This window comes from Perognathus longimembris, chromosome 20 (genome assembly GCF_023159225.1).
Source record: "Perognathus longimembris pacificus isolate PPM17 chromosome 20, ASM2315922v1, whole genome shotgun sequence".
NCBI classification, from domain to species: domain Eukaryota; kingdom Metazoa; phylum Chordata; class Mammalia; order Rodentia; family Heteromyidae; genus Perognathus; species Perognathus longimembris.
The window spans coordinates 13,654,724-13,673,807 of record NC_063180.1 but is presented as its reverse complement, the minus strand read 5'-3'; the positions used below and the strand labels follow the sequence as shown (position 1 = coordinate 13,673,807).

At 44.5% G+C, this 19,084-nt stretch overlaps 1 protein-coding gene across 1 annotated transcript in view; it reads right to left on the bottom strand.

Annotated features, from left to right (window-relative positions):
* Positions 1-6,980: 6,980 nt before the first annotated feature.
* Uri1 (URI1 prefoldin like chaperone) overlaps positions 6,981-19,084 on the bottom strand; it is a 56,202-nt gene continuing 44,098 nt past the window's right edge. Inside the window, exons 6-11 of the mRNA XM_048368943.1 lie at positions 18,944-19,001; positions 15,877-16,045; positions 12,630-12,993; positions 10,133-10,272; positions 8,470-8,716; positions 6,981-7,623 (exon numbers count right to left, since the gene is read on the bottom strand). Coding sequence (XP_048224900.1) covers positions 7,444-7,623; positions 8,470-8,716; positions 10,133-10,272; positions 12,630-12,993; positions 15,877-16,045; positions 18,944-19,001 — 1,158 coding nt within the window. The 3' untranslated portion in view covers positions 6,981-7,443. The remainder of the gene's footprint in view (positions 7,624-8,469; positions 8,717-10,132; positions 10,273-12,629; positions 12,994-15,876; positions 16,046-18,943; positions 19,002-19,084) is intronic.

Genomic DNA, 19,084 nt, shown 5'->3' with positions numbered 1-19,084 from the left:
ATGTTTTTAAGGCAAATACAGGGTTGAAGGCAAGGCTCAGTTGGTAGAGCACTAGCCAGTGAGCAAAAAGGGCAGGTACCAAGTCCCAGTATTGGACCTAGAAAAGAAACTAAAGAAAAACAAAAAACAAATACATATACAATGAAGTGTATTGATATGATCCGAAGCAAATCAGACAGTGGAGGAAAAGAACCAGTAAAGTTGGGGACACCTCAATAAAAACTATGCAAAATGAAACAGAATGAAAAGATTAGAACAAACACGGCATGTGGTGGGGTAATGAGGCCTGGGAACACATCTGTACTTGGAGTTCCAGAGAAAAGAGAGGTAGGGAACAAAGGAATGGTCAACTATTTCCACATTTAATGGAAACCTTTCTAAACACAGACCCAACGTGTTCAAGGACCCCAGGCAAGATTCAACAGAGCAAAACCTACACACAAGAAAACGCTGAAACAAAAAAACAAACCCATGGTCAGTGGAACACAAAGGACCTGATCTTCGAGATGCTAACAGAAAAAATCATCTATCAGCCTCAAACTCTATGCTTAGCAAAAGCATTTTTCAAGAATAAAGGCAAAGTAACTTTCTCAGGGAAGAAAAGCTTGGTCTAGAGCACTAGTACTAAAATAATCACTAAAGGAAGTTCAAGCTAAGGGGAAATCAGATGGAAACTTAAGTGTGAGAAAGCAATGAGATCTTGAAACTCAATTCACGGGTATAAATTTTTTCTTAATTTTTTTAGTTCAATGTATTTTAATAGCAAACTTACAGGAACAGCACAGAAGACATTTAAACATTAAAAACATGTACTTGCATGTGGGACAACTCAGAAAAGCAGAGTGAATGGATGGAACCTACTATATGACAAAAAAATGCTACAAACACCATTTAGTTGCCATCAATGAGAAATTTACTTTAAATTTTAAAAAAAATCTAAACGCTGGCATTGTCCAAAAAAGTGTTAACCGGTTTATTTGTAATTGTTATAAAGTTGAACTTCTCAAAGCTGTTCACTGAACCATTTTTAACTTTTGCATCAAAGCTGTATATCCCCGCAGTTACGTTACAAACTCACACACACGTGAACACGGAAGAGCTGCCCGTCCCCGATTTCTGTCCCCTATTTCCCACCGGCAATCACCCACGTAGGTAGCCTTGACCCCAAGGGAAAAGAAGACCGTCCCTAAGGAGGGTGTGATGCTTGCCGTGTCCGTGGCTGCTGCGCGTCCTTCCCGCGTGGGGGCGCTGGCGGGGAGCCGTGGGCACCGCTGTTCCCCGTGCGGCCTGCAGGGCGCACAGGCCGGTCTCCCCGAGGCAACCCCCCGGGGGAGTTCTGCGCCTTCCCCGCCCCGCAGGCAGAGGGCGCGCCCCGGCCCGCGGCTGTTGTCGCCAGGCGCGTCCTGGGGCTTCACCACCGACAAGCCATGGTCAGAGGCCGTGCACCCCCCTTTTCTCCCTCGCTGGAGCTGCGAACCAGAGGCGCAAACACAATTCCCCTAGTCCCTCAAAGCCGAGAGCTGGGGCTCCTGCCTCCATGCCCAGCTACTCAGGAGGCTGAGACCCAAGGGCCACCGTGTGCAGTCAGCCCTAGCACAAGAGCCTTGTGACCCTATCTCCACAATAACCAGGGAAAAGGGGAAGCACACCAGCCAAGCCATTGAAATGGGAAAGCCCTGAGTTCAAGCTCTGGCACTGACAAAAAAAAATAACACATCAACAAAAGTAAAAACTAGCAACCAGAGAGCCCTAAGTGCTGTCAAATAAATCTATGTCCAGACAAAAAAAGCAACAACAAAAGCCTTTGAGGGGGCTGGGGATATGGCCTAGTGGCAAGAGTGCTTGCCTCGTATACATGAGGCCCTGGGTTCGATTCCCCAGCACCACATATACAGAAAATGGCCAGAAGTGGGGCTGTGGCTCAAGTGGCAGAGTGCTAGCTAGCCTTGAGCAAGAAGAAGCGAGGGACAGTGCTCAGGCCCTGAGTCCAAGCCCCAGGACTGGCCAAACAAACAAAAAAAAGCCTTTGAAAACATAAAGATACTGCCACTGAAATTTTCCTACAGGGTGAAAAGAAATAAATTTTAAAAAACAAGCAAGCAGGAAACTCTAAACACTGTCAAATAATTCTATGCCCAGTAAAAAACTAGACTTAAAAAAAAAAGTCATCCAAATAAATACAGAAAATTTGTTGCTACTGAAATTTTCTTCCAAGGATGAAAAGAAATGACACCAGATGGCAACTTGAATCCACATAAAAAAATTAAGAGCACCTGTAAAGGTAATTATGCAAGCAACTATAAATGGCAATTAAAATGCATTTTTAAATTTTCCCTATTTAAAGAAACGATCACACAGAAAACTGCGAAGGCAGTAAGTTTAGGTGCATTACGGTAGGAGGACAAGGAAGAGGGTGGGTCTTAGCAATATGAAGCCAAGGTCCACACATGGCTCGGAATTATTATCCTGAAGGAGACCACCAGGTCATGCATACCAGAACCATTAGAGCACGTGAAGACCAACCAAGAGGTGCAGTGAGCCTCTCATCACCAGCCAGGACCCAGGGGAGGCACCCGGAAAAAAGAAGGGCCCTCAGAAGTGCCAGGAATACATTCCCACAAAAGAAGGAAAAGAAAGATACAAAAAAAAAATTATTAAACACAAAGTCTAACTAGGATGGATGAAGATAAAGCTATATAGAGATGAGCTAGATGAAAGGGGAGGAGAGAGGAAGGGAAGGAGGGAAGGGAAAAAGGGAGGAAGAAGAGATGAAAAGAAGGGAAGGAGGAAAAAAAGAAGAGATGAGGAAGGAATGAAAAAGTTGGGAAGAGAGAGGAGGGAAAATGGAGAAATGGGAAGAGAGGAATGAACAAAGAAAGGAAGTGAAGGAGGAAGTAGAGAAAGAGGAAAAGAAGGGAGAAAGGAAGAATGGAGGAAGAAAGAGGAAGAGAAAGGAGGAATAAAGGAAGGAGAAAGGGAGGAAGAAAGGAAGAAGGAAAAGAGAAATGAGGGAGAGAAAAAGGTAGGGAAGAAGAGAGGGAGGGTAGGAGGGAAGTGAGGGAAGAAGGAAGAAGGAAGTAAAGGAGGGAAGGGTGGGAAGGAGGGAGAGATAGAGGGGAAGGAGGGCAGCCAGTAAAGGATAGGTGAAATTTATTTTTTTTTTTTATTTTTTTTGCTGGTCCTAGGGTTTGAGCTGAGAGCCTGGGCACTGTCCCTATGCTTCTTTTGCTCAAGGCTAGCACTCTACCTCTTGGAGTCACAGCATCGCTTCCGGCTTTTTCTGTTTATGTGGTGCTGAGAAATAGAACCCAGGGCTTCATGCATGCTAGGCAAGCACTCTTGCCAGTAGGCCATATTCCCAGCCCGAGAAGAGGGATTTTTGTTGTGTGTATGTCAGTACTGGGGTTATTTTGCCCTGAGGTTATTTTGCTCAAAGCTAGCCCTCTACCACTTGAACACCAGCTCCACTTCTGGGTTGTTTTTTGTTGTTATTGTTGTTGTTTTTGGTGGTTAAGAGATAAAAGTCTCAAGAACTTTTCTGCCTGGGCTGGCTTCAAATTGCAATCCTCAGATCTCAGCCTCCTGAGCTAGGATTTCAGACATGAGCCACCAGTGAGTGCCTGGCTAAGAAGGAAGGACATTTTATAATACTAAAAGTATCAAAATAAATCAGGAAGATGTAACAGCACCTTGCAACTGAGCCCCATAAATACACAGGGCAAAAGCCTAACAAAAACAAGAGTCAAAAAAATAACAGCTTGGGCTGGGGATAGGGCTCACGAGCAAGTACTTGAGTTCAAATGTCAGTAACAATCAGCCCATTACAGCTGAAGGTCTGAAAATTCCACTCCCAATTATGACAAGAAAAAATGAATCAGAAAAACAGAAACCACTATTAATAAACTTAACATCTGTAGATTACATACTGTTTGACGCACACAGGAAAGAATATATATTACTCACTTAAAACGTCAATGGAAGCTGGGAGCTGGTGGCTCACACCTATAATCCTAGCTACCTAGGAAGCTGAGATCTGAAGATCTTAGTTCAAAGCCAGTCCAGGCAGGAAAGTCTGTGAGACTCTTATCTCCAACAAACCACCAGAAAACTGGAAGTAGAGCTGTGACTCAAGGTGGTAGAATGCTAGCTTTGAGCACAAGACCTCAAGGACAGCCTTGCTCAAGCCCAGAGTTCAAGGCCCACTACCATCAGGAAAAAAATGTCAGTGGACACAGAAACAGAGGGATAAAGGATGAACTAGCAGCAGTGGTCCTCAATGGACACTGTGGAAAGTGAACTATACAACTTATGGGTAGGGATGGGAGAGAGCAAAGGGGCAACATTGTTCAAAAAGAAATGCACTCCTTACCTGACTTACATAACTGTAACCCCTCTGCATATCACCTTAATAAATAATTCCAAAAAAATTACATCAATGGGCTGGGCACTGATGGCTCATGCCTGTAATCCCAGCTATTCAGGAGACTGAAGTCTTGAGTATCACAGTTTGAAGGCAACCTGGGCAGGAAAGTCCATGAGACTTTTGTTTTTGCTAGTCCTGGGGTGTGGACTCAGGGCCTGTGCACTGTCCCTGGCTTCTTTTTGCTCAAGGCTAGCACTCTACCACTTGAGCCACAGCGCCACTTCCAGCTTTTTCTATATATGTGGTGCTGAGGAATCGAACCCAGGGCTTCATGTATACGAGGCGAGCACTTTACCACTAGGCCATATTCCCAGCCCCCATGAGACTCCTATCTCCAATGAACCACCATAAAACTGGAAGCAAAGCTGTGACTCAAAGTGTTAGAGTGCTAACCTTAAGCATAAAAAATAAAATACAAATAAATCTAAATTAAAAAAAAAAACTCAGGGACAGCACTCAGGCCCTGAGTTCAAGTCCCATGATCAACAAAAAAAAACTCTCAATGGACTTTCGTGGACTAAATCTGTAAGTATATTCTTCAGATACTACAGAATTAAAGTGGGATTCAAAATAAGAGGACATCAGAATTACTACTGTTTAGAAATTAAACAATACATATTTGAATTACCTGTGGATCAAAGACTTTTCAAGAGCTGCTACCATTTATTTTTGTTAGTGCCAGTACTGGGGTTTGAACTTAGGGCCAGGGCACTGCTTCTTGGCTTTTTCCCTCAACGCTGGGTGTTCTGCCACTTGAGTCACTCCCAGCTTTGCGCTAGTTCACTGGAGCTAAGTCTCACAGACATTCCTGCCTGGGCTGGCTTTGAACCATGCACTTCAAGTTCTCAACCAGGGGAGAGCCACCAGTGCCAGGGAGGAATGACTCGATTATGGAGGTGATTTGTCCTCTTGGTTTGGATTAGGGGTGAAATCAACTGAAAAACTTAAAGTACAAAATATATGCAGTTGACCAAAACTGTCTACCAAACCAATGGTCCACAGGGCCAGGCAACCTTTCCAAGCCAATCTTCTGGGCCATGTGATCCACTAAGAAGTGGGGGCTCACATGCACCCTCTTTTCATGAAAATCCATATTCATAAAGGTTTTTACAGTGGTGCTGTTCTAGTTACAAATAGCTTTGAGTTTTCTAGGACATAATTTCACTTTGTTTAAGCAAGAATTCATTAAAGCAGCTATAAATAACCTTTAAATATTGAGCCATGAATAGAGTTGACGGCCCTGATGGCTTATTTTAGGACTATTGCAGAACGATGTTTTAAAAGCCACATTTTAGCATCGAACTGATTCCTAGTCCTAGCAGTTTAACTTGCAGTATTAGGACTACATTTCTCCTTTGCAACTTTTACTACAAGTCATTTAAAAGTAGTGAAGTAACCAGTAATAATGAACATGCTGAAAAGATTAAAACAAAGTTTTTATTTAAAAAAAAAATGTGTGTGCCAGTACTACAACTGGAACTCAGGGCCTGGGCACTGTCCCTGGGCTTTTGTGCTCAAGGCTAGTGCTCTACCATTTGAGCCATAGCTCCACTTCTAGCTTGTTGGTGGTTCATTGGAGATGAGTCTCACAAATTTCCTGCCTAGGCTAACTCCAAACTACGAACTCCAGATCTCAGCCTGCTGAGATAGCTGGGATTATAGGCATGAGCCATCAGCTGCTGGACAAAATTCTGTTTTTTTTAAAACGTATATATATAACCTTTCTCTCCCAATAGGCAATCCTGGTGAAACTTGTATGGGGGCAGGAGAAGGGGAAGAGTGTGGAATTTTTAGAATGTGAGAGGTTGGAGAGTAACTAGGTTCAATCCCAGTGCCAACCAGAGAATTTAAACCAAACCAACCTGGTTGTATGACTAATTGGCGTTAAGAGTCTCATGGATTCTCTTGCCTGGTCTGGCTTTGAACTGTGACCTTCAAATCTCAAAATTGTAAGTAGCTAGGATTACAGGTATGAGCCACCAGAGCCTGGCTTTTTTGCTGTTTTTTTTTTCTTTTTGTTCTGTTTGTTCGTTTATCTGTTTGGGGGAGTGTTAGGGGAGGCACAGAAATGGAGGGACAAAGGGTGAACTAATGCAGCAGTGGTGTCCACTGGACACGATGTGGAAAATGAACTATACGACTTGTGGGTGGGGACGAGAGGGAAAACCTGGGAGGGAGGGAAGAAGTCACATTGTCCAGAAAGAAATGTATTCTCCACCTGCCTTATGCAACTGTAACCCCTCTGTACATCACCTTTACAGGAACATTAAAAAAAAAAAAACTTAAAGAAGAATCAAGTAAACAAGAATGTGAGAACTTGATATGTAATGAATGCATTGGCTCATGTATGCTACCATAAAATTCATAACATTTAGAGACCCAAGTTTCATAAAACTTTTATTTGGAAAAAAGACCAAAAACATAAACCATTTTTACAAAATATCATTCTTGCAATGAAAGCCACTTTCCCAGAGGGTCATCCCACTTCTGCTTAGGAGCCGGGGCGGGGGGGGGGGGGGGGGGGCGGGGGGGGGGCGGGTGCGGGCCTCAGCCAGCAAGTGATAGCGGCCCAGGTACCAAGTTTGAGTCCTGGTCTCAGACCTGGAAAAGAAAATAGGGAAGTAAAGAAAAGGACAGCAGTGTGGCATTGAAAGGAGAGAGCGTGTGAAATAGCCACCTCGATGCAGAGCCTACAAGACATTGATTACTTTTTTTAGTTTTACTTTAAAGTGCCTTGAAATGCAAATGCAAAGAGACAGAACCATTGAGTGGATCTGAAATTTGACGAAGTTTCTTTCACATGGCCCACACACACGATGGCTGGTACTGCACGGGCTGTACTTAGTCTGAAACACGAAAAAACAGCGCAGACCACTGTAGCCACTGGAAATGACCACAGCCGCGGTGGCGCGTGGGAAGGCCTACGTGCCAGCGTGCGTGACGGAGGAAAAGGGCTGCTGAGTCACTGCCTCCAGGGCCCGAGTTCAACACGCAGCTGAGCATGCCCAGCTGGTGGCGGCCTAGCTTTTCTGCTGCAACCGGGCTGCTTTGAACTTGGAAACCCGCTTTGCAGGCTCTTCAGCTGCTTCTGACAGCACTTCCTTGCGTTCTGGAATGGTGGGCAGTCCAGGAGGAGAGATGGCGGGGTGTGCTGTTGAGGAGGATAAAAAGTCCTTTTCTATCACCATTCCAGAAAAAGCCTACGAGACAAGGAGACCAGATGTAAGATGCCCAGCGTGTGCACGAGGGCCACCCCGCTGACACCCGTTGGCCGAGGACCTCAGCATCTAACTGCAAAGAGAACCAAAGCCCACTAAAAATTCTTCAGCCAGGCACTGGTGTTCATGCCTGTAATCCCAGCTACTCAGGAGGCAGAGATCTGAAGATCAGAGTTCAGAGCCGGACTCTTTATCGCCAATAAACCAACAAAAAAGTAAAGCTGTGGCTCAAGTGGTAGAGTAGCCTTAAGCAAACTAAGCTGAGAGATAGTGCCCAGGCTCCGAGAAACGAACAGTCACAGGGCTTTCATTAATCCTAGCTCTGTGCTTTTGATAAACATTTGTCAAATATATTAACAGATACTAGGAAACTGCATATTGTGATATTAAAATCGTTTGAAACAAATTTTCAAATATTATTGTCTTTAAGTTTTATTTCTGTGAAGTGAGAATTTAAAAATACCTTAAATCATGCATGCTGTGTTTTTAGCTAGAATATCAATTACCTGCTTACAGTAAATAAATTACCAATGGACCTGATAAATTGTTTTGTTCTGTTTTGGTGCCAGTACTGGGGCTTGCACGGAGGGCCTGGGCATTGTCCCAGACTGTCTTCATTCAAGGCTTGGTGCTATACCACTTGAACCACACCTCCATGTCTGGCTTTTGGTGGCTCACTGGAACTAGGAGTCACGTTGACTTTTGTACCTGGGCTGTATAAGAACAGCGATCCTCCAGATCTCTGCCTGCGGAGTGGCTGCCCTGTGATTTCTGAGAGGAGGAAGAAAAGGTTCAGTGGGGAAGCAGGGGTCACCAGCACTGGCTTACCTCAGGAGGACCTGCATGGGGCACAGGCCGCTGCCCGCTGGTAGACTCCTCCAGGAGGCCAGGGCCGGCCTCTCCAGGCTCTCCACCAGCTTCCTCACAGCTGAGGCTCCGCAGCACTGAGCGCCGCTCGTCAGGCTCAGCCGTGCTGCTCTCGCTGGTGTCGCTGCACACGCTGTTCTCCCGGCTGCGCGACTTGAGGATGGACTTGCGTGGGATGTACTCACCGTTCACCACGTCCACGAAGACCCTGAGCATCCAAACACACACAGCACTGTGGGGGGAGCCTGCGGCCGAAGACCCACCAGTCCCAACACCCAGGGACTCATCTAACTTTCCTGGCTAAAGCTGCCGGTGCCACACCCTGCAATCCCAGCCACTCAGGAGGCTGACAGCGGAGGATGGCAATTAGAAGCCAGCCAAGGCAGCAAAATCAACAAGACTCTTATCACTAGTGAACCAGCAAAAGGCCAAGAGGAGCTGTGGCTCAAGTGGTAAAGAGCCAGCCCGTTGTGAAAAACCTCAGGAACCTAAACCCCCAAGTTAATCCCCAGCACTGCTACAACAAATAAAAATAAGAGCCCATTGCTCATGCTTGTGACCCTCACTACTCAGGAAGCTAAGATCTTGGGACCATGGGTGGAAGCTAGTCTGGACAGACAAGCCTGTGGGACTCTTTATCACCAATGAACCAGCAAAAAAGCCAGAGGTGGAGGTGTGGCTCAAGTGGTAGAGTGCTAACTAACCTTCAATAAAAAAGGAAAATCTGGGGCTAGGGATATAGCCTAGTGGCAAGAGTGCCTGCCTCGGATACACGAGGCCCTAGGTTCGATTCCCCAGCACCACATATACAGAAAACGGCCAGAAGCGGCGCTGTGGCTCAAGTGGCAGAGTGCTAGCCTTGAGCGGGAAGAAGCCAGGGACAGTGCTCAGGCCCTGAGTCCAAGGCCCAGGACTGGCCAAAAAAAAAAAAGGAAAATCTAAGAAACAGTGTACAAGCCCTGAGCACAAGCCCCAGGACTGGCACGCACGCACGCCCACAGAAGCTGGACACCACCTATAATCCCAGCTACTCGGGGGGCTGAGATCTGAGGACAGCAGTTCAAAGCTAGCCCAGGGTGGCTGGGAATATGGCCTAGTGGCAAGAGAGCTTGCCTCCCATACGTGAAGCCCTGGGTTCAATTCCCCTGTACCACATATACAGAAAACGGCCACAAGTGGCGCTGTGGCTCAAGTGGTAGAGTGCTAGCCTTGAGCATAAGGAAGCCAAGGACAGTGCTCAGGCCCCAAGTCTCAGGCCCAGGACTAGCAATTTAAAAAAAAAAAAAAAAGCTAGCCCAGGCAGGAAAATCCATGAGACTATTATTTCCAATAAACCTCAAAAAGCAATTAGTGTAGTTGTGGTTCGAGTGGTAGAGCACAAAAGCTTGCGGACAGAGCCCAGGCCCAGCAAAAATAAATAAAAATAAATCCAGTGGAGCAGGCATAGCTACCCATCTGCTCAGGATTGGGTGTGGCCCTGCCAGCACTGAGCTGCCCCAGGATGGTGCACACAGCCTCCCATCCAGCGTGGTCCTCACACCCAGCCAAGGCCTGGGTGTGAAGACTGGGGCTGGAGGAGCGGGCAGGCTGGTCTGCTGTGCTGTGCGTGGGCCCCACCACGTACCTGTAAATGTCGGCCGGGGTCTTGATGGTGGGCAGCTCGTGGGCACCATGGCTGCTGCTGGTGTTCTTGCGCTTCCGTTTGGCTTCTTCTTTCTTTTCGCTGAACTTCAAGGTGGTGTTTTTCCCAGTATTTATTCGAACCTAAAAGTTGCAATGTAAAATGTAATCTTTTTTTTTTTTAAGCATAGAAACGTTTTTGAGAAATCACAACCCACATGAGACAGAGTAACGCCTGTGATGAAAGAACGGAGCAATGGCAAAGGCTGCGATGCTGACGAGGGCCACAATACCGCCACAGTGGCTGACATCGTCCCAGCCAGCGGGCCGCCCCACGTGGCCTTATTATTGCATGGAAAGTAAAATGCATTCCAGATAAATGCTTTTTTGGGAGTACCCATACTGGGGCTTAAATGTAAGGGCCTGGGTGCTGTCCATTCACTTTTTCAAAAACTCAAGGCTGGCAATGTACAATCTCCACTTCCAGTTTTCTGGTGGCTCACTGAAGATATGTCTCACAAACTTTCCTACCCAGGCTTGGTACAAACTGTGATTCTCAAATCTCAGCCTCCTGAGTGGACAGGATTACAGATGCGAGATAATGATGCTTGGCTTAAATGCTAAATTTATTACAAGCTTGACCTCTCACCCTATTACTTTGGTTGTTTTTAGCTTAAATCATGCATCTCCAAACAAACTAGCCAAAAAGAAATAGTAAAACCTAGATGACATTTAGGTCAAAAAGCAGTATCAGAAAGTACTTAATTATTTTAAATTCTTTATATATTTCATATTTCAGAGAATACAGAAACCCACTCTGTTGAGGATTAAAGTTATTACCCTGTTCTGTCACACACTTTCCATGTCACCCCTCCAGGTGTTCATTTCCTGTTTTATCTAAATGAAAATAGGAAAAATCGAAAGTCTGAAAAAAGAATCGCAAAGCTCAGTTTTTCTCAGTGGATCACACCTACAATTTTAGCCACTTAGGAGGCTAAGGTCTAGAGGATCATGCATTTCAAGGCCAACCTAAGTAGAAAGCTCATTAGACTCCATTTCCAAAATCACCAGTAAAAAAGCATGCCTGGGCCTGGCACTGGGGGCTCACACCTGTCATCCTAGCTACTCAGCAGGCTGAGACCTGAGGATCACGGTTTGAAGCCAGCCCAGGCAGTAAAATTCCTGAGACTATTTATCTCCAATGAACCACCAAAAAGCTGGAAGTGGCACTGTGGCTCAAGTAGTAGAGCTCCAGCCTTGAGCAAAAGAAGCTCAGCACCCAGGCCCTGAGTTCAAGCCCCAAGACTTAAAACAAAAAAAAAAACTCCCTGGGAACAGACACGGGAGTACACAGGCACCTTGAAACCAGTGAAACCTACACCTTGATCCTTACAGACAGACTCCCACCACCTATGAGAACCATGAGCCATTACCAGCTAGCTCACTCACTCCATTGCTCTTTGTTTGGTGATAAACTGGTCAGAGTAAGATAAACCATGTTTTGCAGTATCTACAATCTAAGTCACTGTTAGAATTTTTCTCTTGGGCTGGGAATAGGGCCTAGTGGCAAGAGTGTTTGCCTCTTATACATGAAGCCCTGGGTTCAATTTTCCAGCACCACGTATATAGAAAATGACCAAAAGTGGCGCTGTGGCTCAAGTAGTAGAGTGCTAGTCTTGAGCAAAAAGAAGCCAGGGACAGTGCTCAGGCCCTGAGTCCAAGGCCCAGGACAGGCAAAAAAAAAAAAAAAAAAAAAAAAGAATTTTTCTCTTAAAAAAAAAAATCAACTCATTTCCATCATCTTAGCTACTCAAGAGGCTGAGATCTGAGGATCACAGTTCAAAACCAGACTGGGCAGGAAAGTCCAGGAGACTCTTATCTCCAACAAACCAGTAAAAAGCTAGAAGTGGACGTGTGGCTCAGTGACAGAGCCCTGAACAAAAAAGCCAAGACAAGAAAAGAGAGGAAGGGAACGGGAAGAGGAAGGGAAATGGGAAGGGAAAGAAGAGGAATAGGGAAGGGGAACGGGAAGAGGAAGGGGAATGAATGGGAAGAGGAAAAGGAAAAGAAGAGGAAGGGGAATGGGAAGAGGAAGGGCAATGGACATGGGAAGAAGAAGGGATATGGGAAGAGGAAGGGGAATGGAAGAAGAATGCGAAGAGGAAAGGGAATGGGAAGAGGAAGAGGAATGGGAAGAGAAAGAAGAAGGGGAAGGGGAATAGGAAGAAGGGAAGGAAGGACAGATAACATTTATTTCTTATTTTATTTTATTTGCCAGTCCTGGGCTTGAACTCAGAGCCTGAGCACTGTTCCTATTTTCTTTTTTGCTCAAGGCTAGCACTCTATCACTTGAGTCACAGCGCCACTTCTGGCCATTTTCTGTATATGTGGTGCTGAGGAATCTAACGTAGGGCTTCATCTATACGAGGCAAGCACTCTTGCCACTAGGCAGATGACATTTAACTAGTCATGAAATGAGTCAAGTGAGAAAGCACACAGACCCTCTTTGGTTCCACAGTGTGAGAAAAGTAGATGGTTGGTACAGAGCTGTCTCCAAGCCCTAAGGCACATGGGTGATTTTCTTTATCACCATCTTCATCCTCATCGTCATCCCCATCATCCTCGTCCCTGTCAGTGTCATCTTCCTTGCTGTGGTATGCTTTTGAGCCATTCACTGGACAGAGTGATGGACTGCTGTTCGCTGGACCACTGAGCAGGGTTGAGTTAGGAGCGAGCTTCCAACCACTTCTGGGGGTGAGGGGGCCATCAGCTTCATCGCCCCCATGTGCATGTGCCTTCTGCTCCTCTTTTTCCTCTTCAGAGGAGCTCGCATCTCTACCATTTGCAATCACAGTGTCAGGCTTACTGTCAAAGAAACAATTATTGACAACACGAGACAAACATGTAAGAACTGTAATGATTGTAATTTTCAATTCTTGTAATGAACAATTTTAAGATTGTATGTTGTGTATGCATCCATGTGCAGGCATGCTTGCCAGTCCTAGGACTTGATGAAATCAGAGCCTGGGCAAGTGTTCTACCACTTGAACCACAGCTCTACTTCCAGCTTTTCTGCTGGTTAACTGGGCATGAGTCCCACAGACTTTCCTGCTGGCTTCTAACAGTGATCTTCAGATCTCAGCCTTCTGAATAACTGGCATTACAAGCAGCCATTGGTACCCAGTCTATCTTCTTTTTTTTTTTTTAACTAGCTAGGTTAAAAGAAGACAACAGTTCCTTTAAAGATGAATTTTTAAAACATAGGTTTTGAAATAAATTAACAAAAAGCATTAGTTCCTGTGCCACTTTTTGCATACTGGAATTATTCAAGCATAAACAGATCACAGGAGAGGAGCTTTTGTCACTAGATACTGGCCAGATACAATATAAACACAGTATCAGTAGTATAATAAGAAATGCAAAGAATATGTATTTCTACCTAGAAATGAGCCATTGGTTCATGCCTGTGTATGAAGACTAGCTTCATTCTATACAGGCTCTGAGAACCTTACAAGAATAACAAAAACAAAAAGATGATACCACTGAAGTAACATCATGCAAAAATATAAAGAATCAAGACTAGGAAAATCACCAGATTCAATGCTGGTTTGAGGAAATTTAGTGGCAGTTTAAAAAAAAAAAAGTTTAAAAAAATACCTAGGATTGGGTAGGAGAAAAACTCTTCTGTGCCTTTTGTCCTTTTTTTCCTCCACAGAAACTAACTATGCATATGGTATGTCATTTAAGGCAAAATAATATAGAGACTTCTCTGATAGCAGGCATCGTTTAGTACTTTGACAATTCTAAGTGACTGCTAATGTGTATTTCAAATAGCAGTTTGGTGAAGTTTCTCATACCTGAGTAGATTAGAAATTGCCTGTTCAATAAACAGAAAGGCTTACAAACACAAGGCAAGGCCAGACACAATTTTCAGAATCAAACTCAAAGGAAATTGATGTTTTGAACAAGTCACTCAAAGACAGAACACTATCATCCTGAGCACAGCACAAAAACACATCACTTAAAAAGGAGTAAGAAGAGGCGCTGTGGCTCAAGTGGTAGAGTGCTAGCTTTGAGCTGAAGAGCCTCAGGGACAGCATCCAGGCCCAGAGTTCAAGCCTCAGTACAAAAATAAAAAATAAAAAAAGAAAAGAAAAGAAAGTAAAAAGGAGTATTTTGGGAAACATGGTTGGATTCAGTGGAAGATGGCTTGCTGAGCACTCTTGAAGCCCTGGGTTCAATTCCCCAGCACCACATATACAGAAAATGGCCAGAAGTGGCGCTGTGGCTCAAGTGGCAGAGTGCTAGCCTTGAGCAAAAAGAAGTCAGGGACAGGGCTCAAGCCCTAAGTCCAAGCCCCAGGACTGGCAAAAAAAAAAAAAAAAAACTTGTAAAATGGGCTGGGAATATGGCCTAGTGGCAAGAATGTTTGCCTCCTATATATGAAGCCCTAGGTTCGATTCCTCAGCACCACATATGCAGAAAAGGCCAGGAGTGGCACTGTGGCTCAAGTAGCAGAGTGCTAGCCTTGAGCATAAAGAAGCCAGGGACAGTGCTCAGGCCCTGAGTCCAAGCCCCAGGACTGGTAAAAAAAAAAAAAATACTTGTAAAATATATCCATAATTATGAAAAGCCAATTATCAGGTATAGGAACATCATTATAAAAATATACATAAAAAACAAAATGACAGGGGGCTGGGGATATGGCCTAGTGGCAAGAGCGCTTGCCTTGTATACATGAAGCCCTCGGTTCAATTCCCCAGCACCACATATACAGAAAATGGCCAGAAGTGGCTCTGCAGCTCAAGTGGCAGAGTGCTAGCCTTGAGCAAAAAGAAGCCAGGGACAGTGCTCAGGCCCTGAGTCCAAGGCCCAGGACTGGCAAAAAAACAAAAACAAACAAAAAACAAAATGACAATACAAAAATTAAAAATTGAAATGATGAGATTTGAGGGGGGGGAGTTGTTTTGCTTTGATGCCAGCATTATGCTTGAACTCGGGGTCTTTGTACTGTCCCTTAGCTTTTTCCACTCAAGGCTGGTGCTCTAGGGCTGGGGATATGGCCTAGTGGCAAGAGAGCTTGCCTCGTATACATGAGGCCCTGGGTTCAATTCCCCAGCACCACATATACAGAAAATGGCCAGAAGTGGCACTGTGGCTCAAGTGGCAGAGTGCTAGCCTTGAGCAAAAGGAAGTCAGGGACAGTGCTCAGGCCCTGAGTCCAAGGCCCAGGACTGGCCGAAGGGGAAAAAAAAAAAAAAAAAAAAGGCTGGTGCTCTACCACTTGAACCACAGTGCCACTTTCAACTTTTCTGGTGATTAGTTGGAAATAATAGTCTTACAGACTTTCCTGCCATGGTTTGGCTTTGAACCACAATCCTCAAATCTCAGCCTTCTGAGTAGAAGGCTGGGATTATGCGCATGAGCTACCAATATCCACCCGGCCAGGTAAGTGCATGTATCACACAGTCCCTATGGGAAGCACTGCAGCAGGTATGGCTCAGGTGGGAGAGCTCGTACCTAGACTTAGCAAGCATCGGACTCTGAGGCCCAAGCCAGGACAGAAAAGAAAGGGGTAGGGGGGAGAAGGGAAAAGAAAATGCTCTAGAGTACTCCTGGAGTGGGAGAATGGTGTGCAATTTAACATGCATGCGTTTCTGCATGTGTCCAATGAGCACATGTTAGCTCATTCATGCGGGACTATGTATGATGCGCTGTCTCTTGGAAAAGTAAGCTGTCCTGAAATACCTGTCCAGTTCACCCAGTAACTCCTCTTGCCTCTCCAATTCTTCAAGTCGAGCCCACAGCTCCTTGTCAGCAAGCAAATCCTTGGATTTTGTATCATTGACAAAATCAGCTTCAAAAAGATCTGAAGTTTTTGGTTTGGAATGAGGCTTATGAGCAATTCGTTTTTTTCCTATTTTATAAAAAGACCAAAAAAAAAAAAAAAAAGAAGACAGCGTGATTGTTAGTATTTTATTTTTTGTTGGTCATGGGGCTTGAACTCAGGGCCTAGGCACTGTCCCTAAACCCCTTTGGTCATAGCTGGTGCTCTCCCACTTAGAGCCACAGCTCCACTTTTGGTTTTCTGGTAGTTAATTGAAGATAAGGGTCTCATGGACTTTCCCGCCTGAGCTGGCTTCAAACTATGGTCCTAAGATCTCTGTCTCCTGAGTGACTAGGATTACAGGAGTAAGCCACTGTTAATATCAAAAACAAACAAAATGACCCACATTATTCTAACCCTATAATCACTGAGAGAGATGCCCAGGAGTGCTATGGCTGGATCACAGGGGATTCTATTTGAGGAATCTCCAAACTGCCCGCCTTCCACAGTGGTTGTACCAATTTACATTTGCGCCAACCATGTAATAGGGTTCCTTCATATAGATATAGATGGACCTGGAACAAATTATGTTAAGTGAAGTCAGGCCCAGAGAGACAAAGATACATGCTTTGTCTCATCTGTGAAGTTAGATTTAAATTATAAATGGATTTGAAAACATACACAGTATTATATGCATATGTACACTAACACACTGACAAAAGTATGGGTATCATACTATTCAATGTACACATGTAGAAATGGAAGCAGATAACATTGAGGGGAGGGGCGGGGCTGGGAGAAATGGGGGAGATGGTGGAAGGGCTGACATTGATCAAGATGCATTGTTATAAAATGATATGTTGAACTGAAACCCTTTGCACAATTACTTAAAGATAAAATTCTAATTTTTTTAAACCCACATACAAAAAGCCTAGCTTTGGTGAGGTTTTTTTGTTTTTGTTTTAAATACATCAGTCCCCTTGAGCTGGGAATATGGCTTAGTAGTAGAGTGCTTGCCTAGCATCCATGGAGCCCTGGGTTCAATTTCTCAGCACCACATAAACAGAAAAGGTCAGAAGTGGCGCAGGGACAGTGCTCACACTGAGTTCAAGCCCCAGGATTGACCAAAAACAAAACAACACTACCAGTCCTGGGGCTTGAGTTCAGGGCCTGGGCATGGTTCCTGAGCCTTTTTGCTCAAGGCTAATAACACTCCACCACTTGAACCACAGCTCCAGATCATCTGAATTTTTTCCTGTCCAGGCTGGCTTTGAACTGCAATCCTCAGGTCTCAGCCTCCTGAGTAGCCAGGATGACAGGCGTGAGCCTCAGGCATGCAGCTGAGGTTTTCTCTGGGGAGAAGGAAGTATAGATGTGCATGACTTCTATATAGATGTGCATGGTTTCTAGGCAGAACGGGGAGAGTTTGCATGGCTCTCAGGAGTCACAGACCCACAGGACCACATCCCTGGAGAACACTTCAGGAGTGAGTGTTGGCACTCGGGCTTCCAGAATTAGCTGAGCCAAACTGTGCTTGATCAGTAGCCCTGAGAATGTACAAGCAGTCATTTTAGGTGTAGATGCTTTATATCCCCAAATTGTATAGGCAAAATGGCTAAAATGGCCTCCTGGTTTCACTGCAGAATTCAACACAAGTAACTGTCCATTTACCATGTGGCTTGGGTGAATTTGGTAAAGCAACACTCAAAGCCTCATTACTTCGTACTCTAACATATGGCATGCACCCATGCCCATGAGAAAAGCAGAGGGGCTTATCTCTATAAAGCTCTGCTCAAACTCTACATATGAACCACTCTGCCTCCAAAAGCCCATTGAAAATTGCTTTATTTGTAACTGCTCTGTAAGCACAGAAGGACCAATCTTGAACTTAAGACTATTCTGCTTTGCATTAAAAAAAATTGTATTGTTCTTATTAAGGTGTTGAACAGAGACAGTGTTTATTACTGTTTCATAAGTCAAGTAATTCTTTCTGGGCAATGTTTCTCCTTCCTTTGCTTTCCCGTTTTGTCTGTTTTTGTTTTTTTGGCCAGTCCTGGGGCTTGGACTCAGGGCCTGAGCACTGTCCCTGGCTTCTTTTTGCTCAAGGCTAGCACTCTGCCACTTGAGCCACAGTGCCACTTCTGGCCATTTTCTATATATGTGGTGCTGGGGAATCGAACCTAGGGCTTCATGTATACGAGGCAAGCACTCTTGCCACTAGGCCATATTCCCAGCCCCCGCTTTCCCCAGTTTTGCCCTCTCATTCCTGCCCTCAAGTTGCATAGTTCATAATGCTTTGTATTTTTTAAAGTAGATTTTTCCCCCTTAACGAAACAAATAAAAAATATGAAGAGCCAGGAGCCAGTGGCCCCTATCCACAATGCTAGCTACTCAGAAGGTTGAGATCTCAGGATTGTGGTTCAGAACCAGCTCAGGAAGACTCCTATCTCTTAACCAGCAAAAACCTGGAAGTGGAGCTATGATTCAAGTAGTAGAGCATCAGCCTTGAACAAAAAACCTTCAATGATAGCACCCAGGCATTGAGTTCAAGCCCAGTATCAGCACAAAATAAATGGATGGATGAGCATAAACTAGCAAAAGTATCTTCTGACTTGGCCATGATGAAAGACCAGATTAGAAATAGATTCATGTCTAGAATACATATCTTCTGATTTACTGAGGTTTAGGACCATACCATGAGAGATCATTGGAAAAACCAAGAGAGTCCTATTTAACACACCAATCCAAAACACCCATCGACCAGAAAAATGTCAAAATTTATGTACCCATTCAGCTTTAAATGAAAATTCACATATAAACGGAACCAATACATGCATTTGTGAACTTAAAACTATCATGTTTCAAATCCAAAATATCTTACAAGACCTCTCCTCTAAACATAACACACCCCTTTGAACACTTGAATTTAAAAATATTAAAATAAAAGGCCAACATGAGTGGAAAATATAGAAATAGTAACAATCTTACCTTTTAATTCAAAGTCATTTTTTAGGTCTTCTCTTATGTCAACAATATCACCTGCAGCCTGATTTTTTCAAACAAAATTAAAAAAAATTAAAAACAAATCCAGTAAGTCAAAAGAACCATAAAATGAGCATTCATACAACT